Source organism: Dioscorea cayenensis, unplaced genomic scaffold, assembly GCF_009730915.1.
Source record: "Dioscorea cayenensis subsp. rotundata cultivar TDr96_F1 unplaced genomic scaffold, TDr96_F1_v2_PseudoChromosome.rev07_lg8_w22 25.fasta BLBR01001503.1, whole genome shotgun sequence".
NCBI classification, from domain to species: domain Eukaryota; kingdom Viridiplantae; phylum Streptophyta; class Magnoliopsida; order Dioscoreales; family Dioscoreaceae; genus Dioscorea; species Dioscorea cayenensis.
Genome location: NW_024087894.1, coordinates 1 through 16,260, shown reverse-complemented (window position 1 = coordinate 16,260; position 16,260 = coordinate 1). Strand labels below are relative to the sequence as shown.

Below are 16,260 nucleotides of genomic sequence, written 5' to 3'. Positions count from 1 at the left end.
ATGTAATTATTTGGATTTTCACAAGCCCAACAACTAATTTAAGCTACAAGATAGAACAAGACTGATGTTTCAGCACTACTCAGTAGTCTTTCTTTATTTAACACTGCAACAGAAAAACTTATATTGATATTTTTGAAGTAATATTTTTTTGTAAATGTCACTAAAAAATATTAAAATAACTTTTAACCGATAGTTATAATAAATATTGGTATATTTTTATTTGTTTTTTTGTTTATTATGATGACATTTCTACTTATAGTCACGAGGTTTTATTTTGTGATATTTTTGAATGCTTTAGGAACTTTGATAAAAATATTGGTGCAATATTATTTATTAAGATGCTTATTATGTCTTATATATGAATGTCATAATTCAATATGACTTTTATTGTATAAATTTGTTATGACACATTTGAAAACGTCACATTAAAATATGATATATATATATATAGATTCAAAAAATACAAAAGATAATTTGAAATTAAAAAAAATGGCATTTGAGAAAAAATAGAAGCCGTAATATTTTGATTTTCAAGAGCACAAAAAATTAGGCTTCAATTTTTTTTTTGTAAGGGTCAAAACCTATGTAGCTTATATATTCAAGATCTATAAGACCCGCAATAAACCCTAATAGTGCAAAATGATAAAAGTAAAGTTGTTGACGGGAGATCAAGCATCTCAATTTTTTTATTCTATAGTATTTTTTTAACGTTAATTTTCTTGTAATGTTATTTAAATATTTAACAATGTGATGATGTCATGGTAGTGATATGATGGGGTAAGGACATGGATCTAAAGCTTCAATCCTTAAAATTGCCTTTTAGTTATTTGATTTACTCCTAATTTTGTTGAAGTTTTACAATTTTTCTCTTTTTTTTTTAGTTTTTATAAGGTGAGAGAGAGGGTTTTGGAATGTATCGGATCAAATAAGATCCAAATCTGATTTGATTCATCTAGACAATGTCAGATTATGAGTTTCATAACAATTGATCCATTTTGTTATCCATTTATTTGATTAATTAGCTATCATTTCCGGTATAAATTAGAAAAAAAAGTAATTCCATTTTTTTTCTTTTGAATTTTGCCCAATTAACCTACTGTGCAAGTTTGCCTAATTAGCAAACAAGGTGTACTTTTCATATATTGCTCAGGGTCTATGTAGTATTTGCTGGGTCAGGATGTGTTCCCTAGGGATGATGATATCTCTCTCCCCGGGTTGCATAGTATGAGGGACTTTCAAATCACTTATGCTTGCATACTTGTTTTTTGCCGGTGCTTGTTTTTTTTGTAAAAAGAAAAAATATACTAAATTAATTTTAAAAAATAAAATAATGTGTTTGTTTTTACTCATAAATCCACCTATAAATGAATTATCATTATGTTTTACAATCTATATCTAATAAAGTTGCACCAGCCATGGTTCATTGAACTATAACAAAAACAAATAAGGTTTGGTTTTTCTTTTAACCTTCTAGTGTATTGACCACACAACGAAAATAAAAAATTTAAAAATAAAAATAATGGTCAACCCCAAAAATATATATGATGGAAGCACAAAATGAAAAATAAGATATAATTTATTAAATCAAAATATTACAACAAATGCACATTTATTTTACAATAATATAATTTAAAATAGAGATTATTTTTAACTAACAATAATGATTTGAATGTAAATTTTTATAATATACTAACATGTTGACAAGAATCATAACGTCTTAGAGAAACTTGCAAGGTGAGATCGGATTGTTGTGTCTTCCCATTCCAAACCCTCCCAACAATTTTTGTCCACTTCCAAAAGTTGGAATTTATTATTAACAATGGATGACTTGAAAGGAAGTTTCTTCAGCTTTGAACATTCGAACAAAGTTAGTTTAGACAAAACAGGAAAATCCAATGGACATGTGCTTAAGCTCACTAACTTCGCCATAAAAGATAACGACAAAGATTGTAGGCTAGGAAAGGTAGGAAGGCCTAATGGAGCTTGTTGCATCTCTGCAGGGTCAATCAACCCCTCCATTCCTGAACAACTTTTTACACTTAATGTCCTAAGGCATGGGAGATGCAAAACCCATGAAAGACTCCTCGTAGAATCACAATAACTAATGTAAAGAGATGTCAACCTCGGTAAGCCTTCACTAGGTAATGTTCCTCGCGGCCAACCGACGGTTCGAGCTTTTGCAATGTTACCCAAATTGATACGCTTTTAGACCCGACTCCCACCGCCATTTATCAACAACTCCTCAAAGCCACATCGAGTGATGCCTAACTCCATCAAACCCTCATCATGTTTGTAACTCAAGTCACAAAACTGGAGAGTATGCATATTCTGCATGCTGTGCAACCTTATTTTCCAAGTCGGCAAATGTTTGAGAAGTCTAAGAATCTCAACCGATTCCACAAGCATACTGATTCCTTTCATCCTATTCCTCTCCATCAATAACCTCAAGTCACCTGCTTCTAAACAAGTATTTCCATAAAGATCAAGCACTTGCAATTTGGGCAACATTGATAATGTAGACAATCCATCAACCTTAAGAACATCTCTGCCTCTATAATATTTACATCTGAAAAGGAAGTACTTTAATTCCTTCAACTCTTTTAGTTCAGATGGCAGTGATTGAATTTTTGTGTTGCTGATGTTGATGTATCGAAGATTAACTAGAACTCGAATTTCTTTTGAAAGACCTGTGATAGGTATCCCAGATAGATTCAAGTGTGTGAGAGATGGCATATGGGGGAAAACATTTACAACGAACTGCCGGGACATATGAACAGATTTAGAATATCCTTCAAGAAATAAACTCTGGAGATTAGGATATCTTGGAGAAGTTGATGCACAAGAAACTTGGCCCTTTTCAACAATATTTTGATCACTTAATAATTTTTGGAGAGTCTTGTTAAAGTTAGTACCTTTGAAAGATATTAGTTCTGTCTCCTTCCAGTTGCCTGCTTCCCACTCTGAAAATTGTCTTAAATCATCACCTCTTCCACAAACAATCCATTTGTTCTTTTCTTTCCCACACTCGGACACAATCCACTGTGCCATATCACGAATCACATCATGTAATTTGACATACTCATCACCAGAGTTAAAGTAAAACCCCAATTCCAACAAACATGTTTCATTTAATTTTGCAATAATAGAATATCCCTCGTCAAAGGCTTCCCCTATGTTTCCAAAGTCACTGATCAATCCAAGTGCAATCCAGTGCTCTATAAGATCATAGACTGGAATGCGTTCATCTTCAGGCCATTGAGCACAACACAAGAAACATTCTCGCAGAGTATCACTAACCAAATTATCATAACTGACCTTTAAGTTGTGAAACAATGATTCTTCGATATCAGTGACGGTCTTGATGTCCACCTTGATTAACAACTTCAGCATGTGACGCCACTCTTCAGGTGTCTTCTTATTCGACATGGCTCGACCAATGACTTTAAGGGCAAGTGGTAAGCCTGCGCACCTCTCCATAACTTCCCTTGCTAGTTTCTTAATAACAACATTGGAACTGATGATCTCTTCATTTGCGTGCTGCATGAAAAGATGCCATGCTTCTTCTTCGTCCAAACATTCAACTTTGATCTTCTTGTCAGCCTTCATCTGAGCACACACATCATCTTCTTTGGTTGTGAAGATCACCTTGTGCTTGTACCTTGGACCTCTGTCTTCCCAATTTTGGCTTTGATGGTGAGGAAGTGGAATTCCAAGGGTTTCAGGAAGGTCCACTGCCTTCCATATATCATCTAAGAGTAGCAAAAAGTCCTTGTTCTTCAAAAACTCAAATATATCATTCTTCATAGAGTGAGGAGGTTGCAATCCCAGCCTTTCAGATATCTCCTTTTGAAGCTTCTCAAATTGAGGTTCTTTTGAAACTACCAGATAAATGACATACTTGAACTCCATGTTGTAAGCATCACCACCTTGTAATGAGTTATTGATTTCATTCAAGAGATTTGTCTTTCCAACCCCTCCCATGCCCCAAACACCCACCACTGATACATTGTCATCTGCCAAATAACCACAAACTTTCTTGAGATTTAACTTTATTATGTTGCCCACAGGAATTGTTGAAGTGAGAATCTCCTCAACTGCTCTTGGAGACTGTGTTTTTGTTATTTCTTGGAAAGCATCATGTTCAGTCCTCAAGTTATTGATCTCTTTGAGTAACTTGATTGAACTTTGGCTAATTTTGTAGTTAGCCCACAAATTGAGAGAGCAACTTCCAAGAAGGCAACCTCTATCATTGTAGTCATCCTTCATTTGATTTATCATATTTTCTTTCTCTTGATGATGTACCTGTTTGTTGGTGAGATTAACAAAGAAAAAAAATTAGTAACTCTAAATTAAAAATATAAAACAAAATTGATGTAGATCAATGAATGGTAGAGGCCATTCTTTTCAAGATGTGTGGTGTACTATGACAAGGTTTCATGGGGATTAACCAAATATAATAAATTTGATAGCGATGAAAATTGTGTTTCTAAGGGATTTGTACAAATTGAATATCAATTAAATTTTTACACTTAACTTTGATCAATTTCTTCAAAGTATAAATAGAATTTTGTTAAAAAAGATTCAAAAGTTAAATTGGTAATTAAAAAAAAGAACTTGAAGCAGGTAGCTAGCTCAGCATAGAAATTGCTCACCAAAGAACAATGTGTTTTTTTAATAAAAAAAAAAAAGCTAGTGAAGTATAAAACATATTCTAAAATCAACTGAATGTTAAAAGAAATTAACTTGTTGGATATCAGTGTAAATATAAACTTAATAAGGGTATGTGTAAATATTCATAAAAAAAAAAATACAAATATGAACTTGTCAACGGTGTTTATAAATATGAATTTTGACACGGATATAATTACACGGATATAATTCCGTTTGAAGAACAATCTAACATGACTAGTCTTAAGACTTTCCTTCCTATGTCAAGTGCCACCTCATGTCAAAATGACTAATATTTTAGTACATTATCAGAACAAATAATACTGTTTGCCTAAGGACTAAAGATGAGAATGATGAAGCCATTGGAGGGCAAATTTGAATATAATTTGGGTTCAAGAAATAAAATAACAATTTGGATATAATTCCAGAACTAAAAGTGTATGTTCTTTTAACAAGGCATCCAATTGTTGCATTATCTACTCATGGGGTATGTATGGTATTGATGCAGTTGCATATAATACCACAACTCAAGTCTACTGAAGTTTGTGGGAAACCTCAATTTTTATTATCAAAGTGATTCAGTTTATTGGCACAAGCTATTATTTTATTCAACAACGAAACAAGAAGAAGGGAATACTACTTGAGCAAGTGAATCCTCTTATTTAAGTTACTGATATTTTCATGATTTTCACAAGGACCTTGAAATATAATATTTTTTACAAGATGAAAACACAACTGAGAGTGATTTTCTAAGAAATCAAATTTGCAAAGAATTGTTGTCTGTTAAATTTCAAGAGGTTTCAAATATATGAAATTATTGTTTGGGGGAATTATAAATTAGGTTGTTCCTAAGAATAAGTTACATTATTTTGAATAAGATGAAACGGATTCTTTTGTGATCAGTGAAAGACATGAGTACTTACATGGATGACAACTTAAAAGAAAGGAAATATAGATCTTGCCAAAAAAAAAAAAAATAATAAATTATTATTATTATTATTTATTATTTTTGCCCCTAAATCACTCTCCTTGGATTTTGAGGTAGCATGCCAAAAGCTTTATTCCTACTGATTCCACCATAATTTTATTTGAGAAACATAAAATTAGAAAGAGAAGGAGAGTTGTGAGAAGACAAAGAAACCAGAGACCGGAGAGACCAGGAATAGAGGAAGAAGAAATGAAATTAAAAAGAATCAAAGGGCGCCATCTTTGACATTTCAACATTTATTGTTAGGCCCTAAAAATGGTTGGGTTTATAAAACTTGTATGATTAGTCATAAACAGCGAAGGAATAACATCATAATCAAGCCCATTTTGAAGGATACACAAGGGAAAACAAAAAAACAAAAAAACAAAAAAAAACACTTCTTTCTAACTACTGCAACATTATGGTTTTATGGAAAGAAAAGACTAGATCAAACCTTGTCATGCCATCTTTGAACTTGATCTGTGAGTTGCATCCCAGGTCTATTGGCCACTAATTCCTCATCTCGGAGGACACAATTATCCTTGAGATCTTGAAATTTCCTCTCCGCCTCATCCAAAAATTCTTTTGGGCTTGTAATGGAGCTCAGTTTTTCTCTGACAGTAGGGTGCTGGATGCAAGTACACAGTGCCCCCAAGCAAGTGTTCATAATCTCCATATTTCTCACATCTAAACCTCACTCAGTTGATGTAAATTAATGATTGAGAATATGAATACGAACTTTAACATTGGGAGATGATCTTATCTATACAGATTATTAATCTTATTTAATAATACCTAAATCCTTCTCATGTTGTCATTTATGGAAATTTTTTCTTATAAATCTGGTTGCGTAGATAGTGATAATGTACCTAACTTTATCACTATTTTGGCTGCGTAGATAGCAAGTTGACCAGTCAATGCTTAAGTTATGTACTAGTAGCTAATAAGTAGACAGTGACTTGACTACGACTTGATATGGTTTATCACTATATACACATATATATATATATATATATATATATATATCTATACAAATAAACTGCGTGCATTTAAAATATAAGAAAATATACAAAGTTCCAATATAGTGGAAGCTACAGAAAAGAAAAGAAGAGAAAGACAACCATATACAAAGGCCTAGAAGGCCACCATTAAAAACAAAGAAAACAAAGAAGGTCACCCAGGCCCCAAAGAGTAATCGGAGACCATATATAATCAAGCAGGCCATACTCAGCCTAATAATCGCTAACCTCAGCTATTCCGGCGCTTGTTACCAAAGTACACTAGCTGCTCGAAAGTTGGGCCCTCTATTTAGATTTTTAGCTTCTTTGTGCATCTGTTAGTTTAACCACGCATGAACATATGAATACATTTCAAGAATGTATCTTTGGTGGCTGCAGCATAAGGTCGCTAAAGATACGAGTATTTTCAAGTTACACATTCCAAAGTACAGACTAACAATTAAGCCTCGCTGCCATCATTAGATAGGATCGGACAGACAGAGCACCAACTCCTGCACAAAGTAGACTCAAACGATAAGGGTGGTACTCGAAGTGTTAAGCTAGAAATGATCACAATCTCAACAAAAAGTGCGCATAGAATGGAAATGGTGCATAGTTTTGACCTCCGTGATCGCACATCACACGTGGTTGTTCTCGAAGCTTGTCGCAATCTTCGCAACACATCATCCAAGGTAAGGATACTATTGTTCCGTGTGAGCCACGAATATACTAATTTTTTTTCAAGGGGATTTATGTGATTAAATCATGTTCTACACGTAACTCCTCCACTTAACAAGAAAGTCATACATTGACGAATCGAGAAGACTGCTAGAGGTGAAAGACCCTTCATGTCTCTAAACTACGCTAACAAGAATGTGGAAGAAAGTTGATTCGAAATGCCAAAGAAAGATTCCTTCTTTAAACCGCTTAGATTGGGTAAGATGTAACAAATCTCCGAATGCACTCCAGTTAAACTTTCTCGTACACCAAAAGATTTGCCAAAGATCTTTAGGAGCACGCTGTCCGTACCCACTTATCCATCCAAAAGTGTGTCTTCACCATATCACAAGAATCATCGAGGAAACACAAGCTTGAAAAACCCAAATTGAAAGACAAACAGCATCTTGTTCTAAATAAACCACTTTTTGTTCGGGCCGGCTCATGCTAGTAGGTTCCATGCATGAATGAAATGCCTGTAATAGTTGAAAAGAATGATTTTATCCCACACCAGGAGCCCAATACTATTTTCCACCATCATTTTGTTAAAGCGCCAGTTGAATACTTCGAGATCTTAATCTCAACCCTGATCTACGCATGCATCGCCACTTAACCAAACAACACATTTTAGGTGATCGATGTTCAACCCGCACTTAAGAAGTCTTTTCTAATCTTATTAATTGCCTTATCGATGACCAAGCGGTTCATTGGGAGCGTGTCTCATTAGAACCCTTCATAAGTGGTGAGAGTTCAATTGTGGGTGAGAGAACATTTCTGGGTGTGGTGGTGTGAGTAGTAGTTGTGTGTGGTGGTCCAAGCGCCCACGCACACATGGGGTCTCTATATTCCCACTTGCCCACCAAGGCTTACACGCCCGCTTCTTCTTAGCCGGCTCAGCCTCTCATGCTGGCAAAAAAAAAAACTTGTCAATCATTGATTAGCTAACAGTATGCTTCAAATAGACATCCAATAGTTCGATGAAATATCTAGTCGGATTGGTGAGCCTACTGCCACTTAGAGAGAAAGAAGTTTGGCTTTTAGGTTGTCAATTTTGATTGAATTCCTGGAATTATTCCTCCTAAACTTGGTGATTCGCCACCACTCCAGAAATGGGTACCCCAAGATAATTCACAACGAGGGTACCCTATCATGGGCTGAGAGTCTTAACTAAGTTTTCATCAGAAACTTATTTTTTACGTAGGTATATAACAAAGTTTTCTAGAAATTGACAATAAACTCTGATATACCTTGAAAAGGATGAGAATAAGTCGATTTATAACATGTTAAAGTCCTCCCCGCCTCCTAAAGTGATCGTAAGTAGTCATCCACATACCAAGTGGCACATCTTTACCTCGGACAATTTTAGAGGGATGTCATGAAGAATTCTCATTCCAAGATATATATATATTGAACATTAAATTAAGCACATGTGACCAACACAAAAGCAAGGTAAGAGAGGGTCTCCCTTTGTCTGCCCCTCCCAAGATATCCGACGTAATCCCGATTATTCTCCATTAACGACGAATCATTGAGAATAGGATTGCCTTAATCTAACCAATCCACTTTCTTTTATTTATTATTGGCTTTTACATTATGCTTTGAGAGGTTTCGAATCGAGACCTCCCAAACATAAGCAAAGTAGGAACCACTAGGCTACAATTAGTTTCTAAAAAAAAAAATACTTTTCAATCATTTACGAAAAAATTCAAATTCATGCAAATTGCTAATATATCTTAATATCTAACCATGCTAATGGTGTGACCAGAATAAGGATTACCGGCACATAACTACAAGTGCAACAAAGGAGTGAGCTCAACTTCTCAATGCGGTTTCACCGCCAATGCTAAGAACAAACCCGAGCACACGCGCATGCCAACTATAAATTAACCTAAGCCATAAGTATCTCTTGCAAAGACCACAGGGTGTCTATTTGTGGGCGCCCCTGCGTATAAGCACCGAAGGGCATCTTACCACGCAGTACATCGACATAGGTGCCTACATATAAGGAAGTCACCGGGTTTGGGACTTCAACCAAAGTTGGCACCGATCGCCTTTTGATCAAGTTCACTTACTTTTTCTTTGCCTGAATGGTTACCAAAGAGTCAAAGGAACTCGAATTTACTATGTTTGTAAACCAAAGAAGTCTTGGCACCGGCAAGTATAAATGAATGCGCCCAAGCCCTCGTCAAGCAGAGATATCGGCCACAAACGCTTCCAAAATAACGCCCCAAAGGAAAGGTCTTGGTGGTGGTTGGTCACCCAGCAACCACCCAAGTGTTCTTGCACAAGAACACAAGCACACAAGTAGGCATCCAACTACTAGCCTATTGACACGCAAAGACTGAGATAGCTTTACAAAGGTGTTGACATCCACAAAGTGCACCACGATCACATCCCATCACCTCCAACACTTGAGCTTGAACCCAGTTGAATTTCTCCTCTCCCAGTGCCGAAAGTGCTCTTCATCTATGGTCCTTCTCTTTCGACTTCAACCCTCCCCCAACTTAGAAGCCTTTGAGTGGGTGGAATGGCCTCACTAAGGACTCAACTCTAAACCTAGCTGAAAACCAAGACCGAATGTCCTAGGCTATGTAGTGGGCTCGAAACCACGAACTTCCATTGGAACCCCCACTACATCTCTCCCGCAGAAGAATCATTGGGAAAACTTAAAAATGCCACCTCTCAAGCTCGTGGACACCAATGAGGATCTCCTGACAAACACAAGAGGCATGTATGCAAACCTCTTTTTATATGTAAAGTCTTTAGGAAAGTTTCTTCATTAGATCAACAAGAGAAACTTGTCTGACTGATGGTCGAGAGGCTTAGAGCTTTACATTTTCCGTCTCCCCCAAATGCTTTCTAATTTATAAGGTGTGAGATGACGGAAATGCAATGTTGACTTCTATGGAAGGGCCGCGACCATTGGTTGACGGATCCTAAAGCTACATACAATGGAAGGAGCCAACCCATGTTGCTCAAGAGGTTTATAAGAAGCAAAGAAGTGTGGGATCTAAATATAATGATCTACCCATAGAGCGCTGCCAGAGAACGGCTAAACACCGCTATAATTTAGACGGGTCCTTATGCGGACGAACATACATCGATAGAGATCAAGAGCCAAGTTCGCAAGAGTTTGTGTTGAATTAGGTAGGTCTCACACAATCGCTAGGAAACTGCTCAAAAATCCATGTTGCCACGTAAGGGTTGACTATTAATGAAGTGGGCTAACGTGGCACGCCGCACGGAACCCGCCCAGATTGGATGGAACAAATGAAGTGTCGCTGCACCATTGATGTTTGCTTTTCACTATGTTATGTTTTTATTTTCGGGTCACTGTGTCGGCCTTTACTGAGTCTTACTTTACTTCGAGTCTTTATATTCAGCTCTTTCATTATCGTTGTCGGTTACATTCAAGTTTCACCCATCTTCTTCTCTTATAGTGAGTTGTGAGTGAATACATCTATGAAATACAATCAAGTATATCTCCTTTCCATTTCCCATCGCTGGTATCGAGATCATGGTTGGAAGTGGGTATTCATCTAGTTCTTTCAAGAGGCAAAATGTCTTAGCCTTTAATGTAACATTTCAACCTATGAGACTTATGATGAAAATGTAATGTTTGGGATCGAGATCTATGGAATCTTGTCAAGAAGGTTTTGTTTTGAGGAGGAAGATAAGCAAAACCAACCAAATGAGGAGCATGAAGAGCGATCTAAAGTCTCGTATCTCATCCAACAAGCGCCTGGAGTCAAGATCCTCGTCGTGATATTTGAGGCAAGATCACCGTGAAGTATTCGAGATACTTTAAACTGAGTTTCAAGGAGACCTTTACACCAACACCATAAAGTCGCACTTTACATAGGAGTACGATGTCGCAGTTGAAGCAACGCGGTCATCTAAGATTTCATCAAGAGGGTGTCAAGAGAAAGTGTCTGGATTCGGGTGATGGGCCACCGCCTTCTAGACAAGAATATGGTGGCAAAGACACCGGTGAAGCCTCACCTGTTGCCTCACACGCCAGCACTCTATCATAGAAGCCAAGGATCTCAATACTCTCATTGTTGAAGCAATTTTAGAAGCTCTTTGAAAGTTTTTTAAATTTTATACTAAACCTTGCAAGGAGGAGGAGAGGAGAAGGCTCTGCTACGCAAAACTCTCTCCTTTGGTGAACACAACCACTGAGGAGGTCGTGGTCAAGGGCTTAGTTCCTTCTCGTAGGTACGCACAGGCAGGTTACGAACATGGTCGTAGCATAGATGTGCATAAGCAAAGATGGCATGCAATGTTTATATGCAAAGTTTGGCATTTGAAAGCTCATTGTTGGTACAAAACAAAAGAAGTAATGTCAATTTGGCTAGTTTAAAGAAGTTTATTTTAGGCTCACTATTAATGGCAAGCAACGAACACACGAAAGGGCTGAGGAGCACTGCCGCTGATAGCGGCCTAACTCTGCTACGTCCTGAGATAAGAAGCTATTTCAAACATAGTATTATAATTCACACAACAAACAATTAGACTTAGAGACGGGAAAGCACCACAAGTCAGCAGGAGAAGCCCAGAGCCCTCCGCTTCGCTACGTGAAAATCAAGCACTCTAACTAATGTACAATATGTACCCTACTTAGCTCATAACTCCTCGCTAAGTGGGCCGGGCTAATCTACGCCAGGATATATGGAATTTGCGCGGGGAATGCTCCATTAGAGAAGCCGATTAAACACCAAGGTGGCAGGAGTTCACGACATCCCACCGACTCTTTTCCTTGATGCACGATGAAAAGTAACAACGCCATGCAAGGAAATGAGACATCATAAACCCATGGCACAAGCGTTACGGCCACCCCAACCTAAATCAACCACGAGAAAACAACTTGTGCAATGGTTTCACCATCAAAGAACAAACCCATGTGGAAACTCATCAGAAGTATGTTCATTGTAGAAACAAGCAAGAGTTGAGTTTCCAAAGGGGTGCGTTAAAGGCAACAATCCCACTTGAATCATTCATGGGGACCTTGTAGGTCCGATGCAAACAAATCACTCGGTGGTAACAAATATTTTCTTCTTATTAATAGACGATTTCTCTCGAAGATAACTCGGGTATTTTTCCCCAAGTAGAAATTCAAATCAATAACAATTCAAGACGCCTTCAAGGCAATGGTAGAGAAGCAACCTGTCAATACCTAAGACTTTCCGTGTTAAAATATCTTAATTCTGTTATAATTCTGTTGTAACTTATTTGCCTAGTCTTCAGTTTTGACCAAGTATTCAGGTGTAGTGGATAGTTTAACTTGTGTAAATCCGATTTGTTGGATACATCGCTAATATCTGCCACATTTGTCATGTGATAAAAGAACGGATCGCGGCGATGTGTTTGCGTTCTTTCTTAAATTTCTCCATCTTTCATTTTTCTTGCGGTATCGGCACGCCTCTCAATCACGAACTATCAATACAAAATAAGATGTCCACCACAAGCACAACGATTTAATGTCATCTCCACTACAAGACCTTCTTAGCCAGCCATCTTATCATCCTCCTCAAGCTCACTGAAGATAATTATTTGCCGGAGAGCACAGCTTCCTCCCTATCTCCTAGGATAACAACTATTAGGCTATATGGATGGCTCCCACTGCCGCCGCCACCGATCATCACCCAAGCTTCGGCTGCTGCCACCAAGTTCTTGTAATCCTAAGATATCTACAAACGGATCAAGAGATCAGATGGTAAGTGTTGAGTGAAGCCTTCATCCTCTCTCTGCCGTAAGCGATGTCAGTCATGTTCTCTCTTCTCTTCACCACCTCTCGAGATGCTTGACTTCACTCGTAATGCATGTTTATATTCCATTCCGTGGCCCCGAACGATGCAGCATCCGGGTTCAATTACAAATACTAAAAGAATAACTCATCAAATTTATGAATACTTCAACAAGGTAAAAGAAAACGAATGATACTATGGTTTCATAGGGCACCATCGCTAGATGAAGTTAGAAGTTGCTACATACATGTCAGCGACAAAATCAAACCATGATTCACACCGGGTCACCCATCACAACCCGAAATAACCAAGTTCCCTCAACGATCTCTACGCCCACATGCTAAGTTTTGAGATGAGAAAGGAACAACAAAGGTATTCAGAGCTCGATCCATCCGGAACCCATTGTTCGCAGCCGGGAATGCGAGGGAAAATTTTCTTCTCGTGGTGGCAAGTGGGAGACGCCAGAAGGGTAGAACATCACCTGTAATACTTCGAGCACAACAATCAACCGCAATCATCCAACATGTCGTAGTTTATGGCAAGCTCGCATACCGCTTCTAAAAGTGTTATCATAGGGTTTGATCAAGTATACAACGCCGATCATGTGGCAAAGATCGGGTACAAACTCCATCCCATTCGCCGATGCAAATTTGGTATACTAACATGTGAGCAACCGATCACACATCGGAGATTCTGAAGCCTTCAACATGAGAAAAATACTACAAGGAGTAAGTGCAAGTAGCAAATGGGTAAGTTTTCTATTCACCATACCTACCACTATTCATTCATACTTCTACTAGGCCTCTTACATCAAGAATATTTTGCATGTTCCAAAAGTTTCTAAAAACCCATCTCATACTGTTTTGCCGACAACAATGTTTTTCCGAGTTTCATCCGTTCCATTTCTTTGTCAAGGATCGTGCCATTTAGAGCATTTCCTTCTTCAAGGCAAATGTGAACGTGAGTTACACCCACCGCCTTGTCACCGGCTGAGGTTAAAACGCTGGTCCAACACAGAAATCTTAAGATGTGTGGCATCACAGCACTCTGGCCACCCATCCCCTACCATCTTCCAAATATGTTCTATAAAATAATAATCTTCCTTTCTCCATAAATAATTGTGACACTTTTGTCTGTAATGCTTGTCAACAAGTGAAATGTCATCAATTGCCATTTTCTTTATCTACTAGTGTTTTCTACCAATCGCAACTTGTATTCTCTCAATGTCTGGGACCAACCATAACCCTATCAGGGATACAATTGGCAGGTTAGCTCAGACCATTTTAGCAAATTCACTTGACTTATCCTTAAAATGTTGCGTCCGATGTTTTTCCGGCTTCTTCTTCCTTTCCAAAAGCATGTCAACGTGCCTACTCCATCAGCTCAAGATACGCTAATCTGGATTAAAGGAGAGTATCACAAACTAAAACAAATATTTTCAGAGATTGTGTTAAACATTTAGTGTCTTATCCCCATACTATCGCCGAAACGGATCTCGCCGAGAGTAGCATCGACATATTGTAGAAGTGGGTTTGTCTCTCCTGCTCAATCTTCTGCTCCTCTCTAAAAATTCGGGACGAAAGTATTTACAACCTGTTTTTCTTATTAACAGTAACACCTAGCCGAAAGTTATAGGATTTTCACTCCTTAGAAAACTTTTAAACAAAACCTTATTATAACATGTTTAAACTTTTGATGTTTTATTGGCCAATCCCACTATGTTAACAAACATAAACTTTGGGCCATTCTTCGCTTTGTGATTTTATTGGCTATACCATCGCACAAAGGGTATAAATGCTCACATCATCCGATAGGACGTATATATATCCTGGATGTGATTTTTGATGAAAATGTATTCTTCGCATTAAAAGAACGCTTTTCTACAATTCCAATAAAAGCCTAGTCAGAATCATCACCTTCTTCCTGAAGTCACCATCTCCCGCACCAGACGACTCCCTCGATCTACAGCTCGACTGCTTCACAGAGCACGGAGTCAAAGCAACCCCAGAAGGGCCAACAGCGCCACCAACCCCTGACTTGGTGACAGAAACCGTCCATCCTGAGGGAACCACCGCACAAGAAACGGGCACACAAATTTGAGTCAAGGGTTTGCAATAATATTCACATGCCTAAAAGTGTCACATCGATGGCACAAGCTCTACATAACCCTTATGGTCGGTAGAAAGCATTTGAAGGTGCTGTTAAATATTTCCTCAAGGTAACCAAAATTATGTTTATGCAATGGAACAAATGAAATTGCTCGTTACATGCATGAAGAGTATTCCACAGCTTCAAGAAATGGCGTATGTGAGTGTTTGTTACTCCCACCTCAAAAATCTATGAACTGAAATGGTTTTGTTGAAGAGGAAACAGCGGCTCATTGACGTTCAAGGTCATGAGTCGCCAAAGGCTTCAAGCAACGCTTTTGTAATACTACTAGGATATTTTCAGTCCTAGTCAAACTCAAAAGAACTGCAAGGCTCTTATTCTTGCCTTAAGTGACACACTGGAGTCTTCAAATGGATACCCAAACAGCTACTCTGGGGTGCTGGAGGTGGGAGAAGTGCAAGGGCGTCAAACTGACCGGCTCAGAAGATTCCAAGAGGCTGCTAGATAGTTTGGTGTTTCCACAGTTATTATGGCCTTAAAAACAAGCACCCTGGGCCCCGTACCTTCGCCTTAGAAGTAAAAGCTACAAGACCTTGTTTCAATTCTTCCAGTTATACTTCATTATTTATATTCAACTACATTTATGACAAACAAATTTATGTTAATTGGCGTTTATTTACATCAGTATGCCAAATATTCTAGCCCCGCCGATTGATTCATAATCCATCAAGATTTCGCCATCAAAAGATCTGTAGGAAATATACTACACTTGCAGCAGAAAAATGCACGAAGAGTGCTCATGATATTCAAGAAAGCAACATGCAGTTTATTTGAAACCAATCCACCAGCAACAACTGTCAAACAATCGAGTTTTTTCATCAGAGAAGCAACTAAAGATCGCTACAAAGAAGGAGTACTGTACCAGTGTTACTGCGTCATCCTGCCGATATTTTCATGGCCAATGCGCGTATGTCATACGTAATCCCCAAATCATCAGCATCGGCCAACGTGAAACGATTTTCACGTTATTCCAAGTATTCTCATCGTCGAACTT

General features: G+C 37.9%; 1 protein-coding gene across 1 annotated transcript; it reads right to left on the bottom strand.

Moving 5' to 3' along the window:
- Positions 1-2,205: 2,205 nt before the first annotated feature.
- Positions 2,206-3,981, bottom strand: LOC120256554 (disease resistance protein RFL1-like). The gene has a single exon (XM_039264219.1). The coding sequence runs from the start codon at positions 3,979-3,981 to the stop codon at positions 2,206-2,208; it is 1,776 nt and encodes a 591-aa protein (XP_039120153.1).
- Between the last annotated feature and the right edge of the window lie 12,279 nt (positions 3,982-16,260).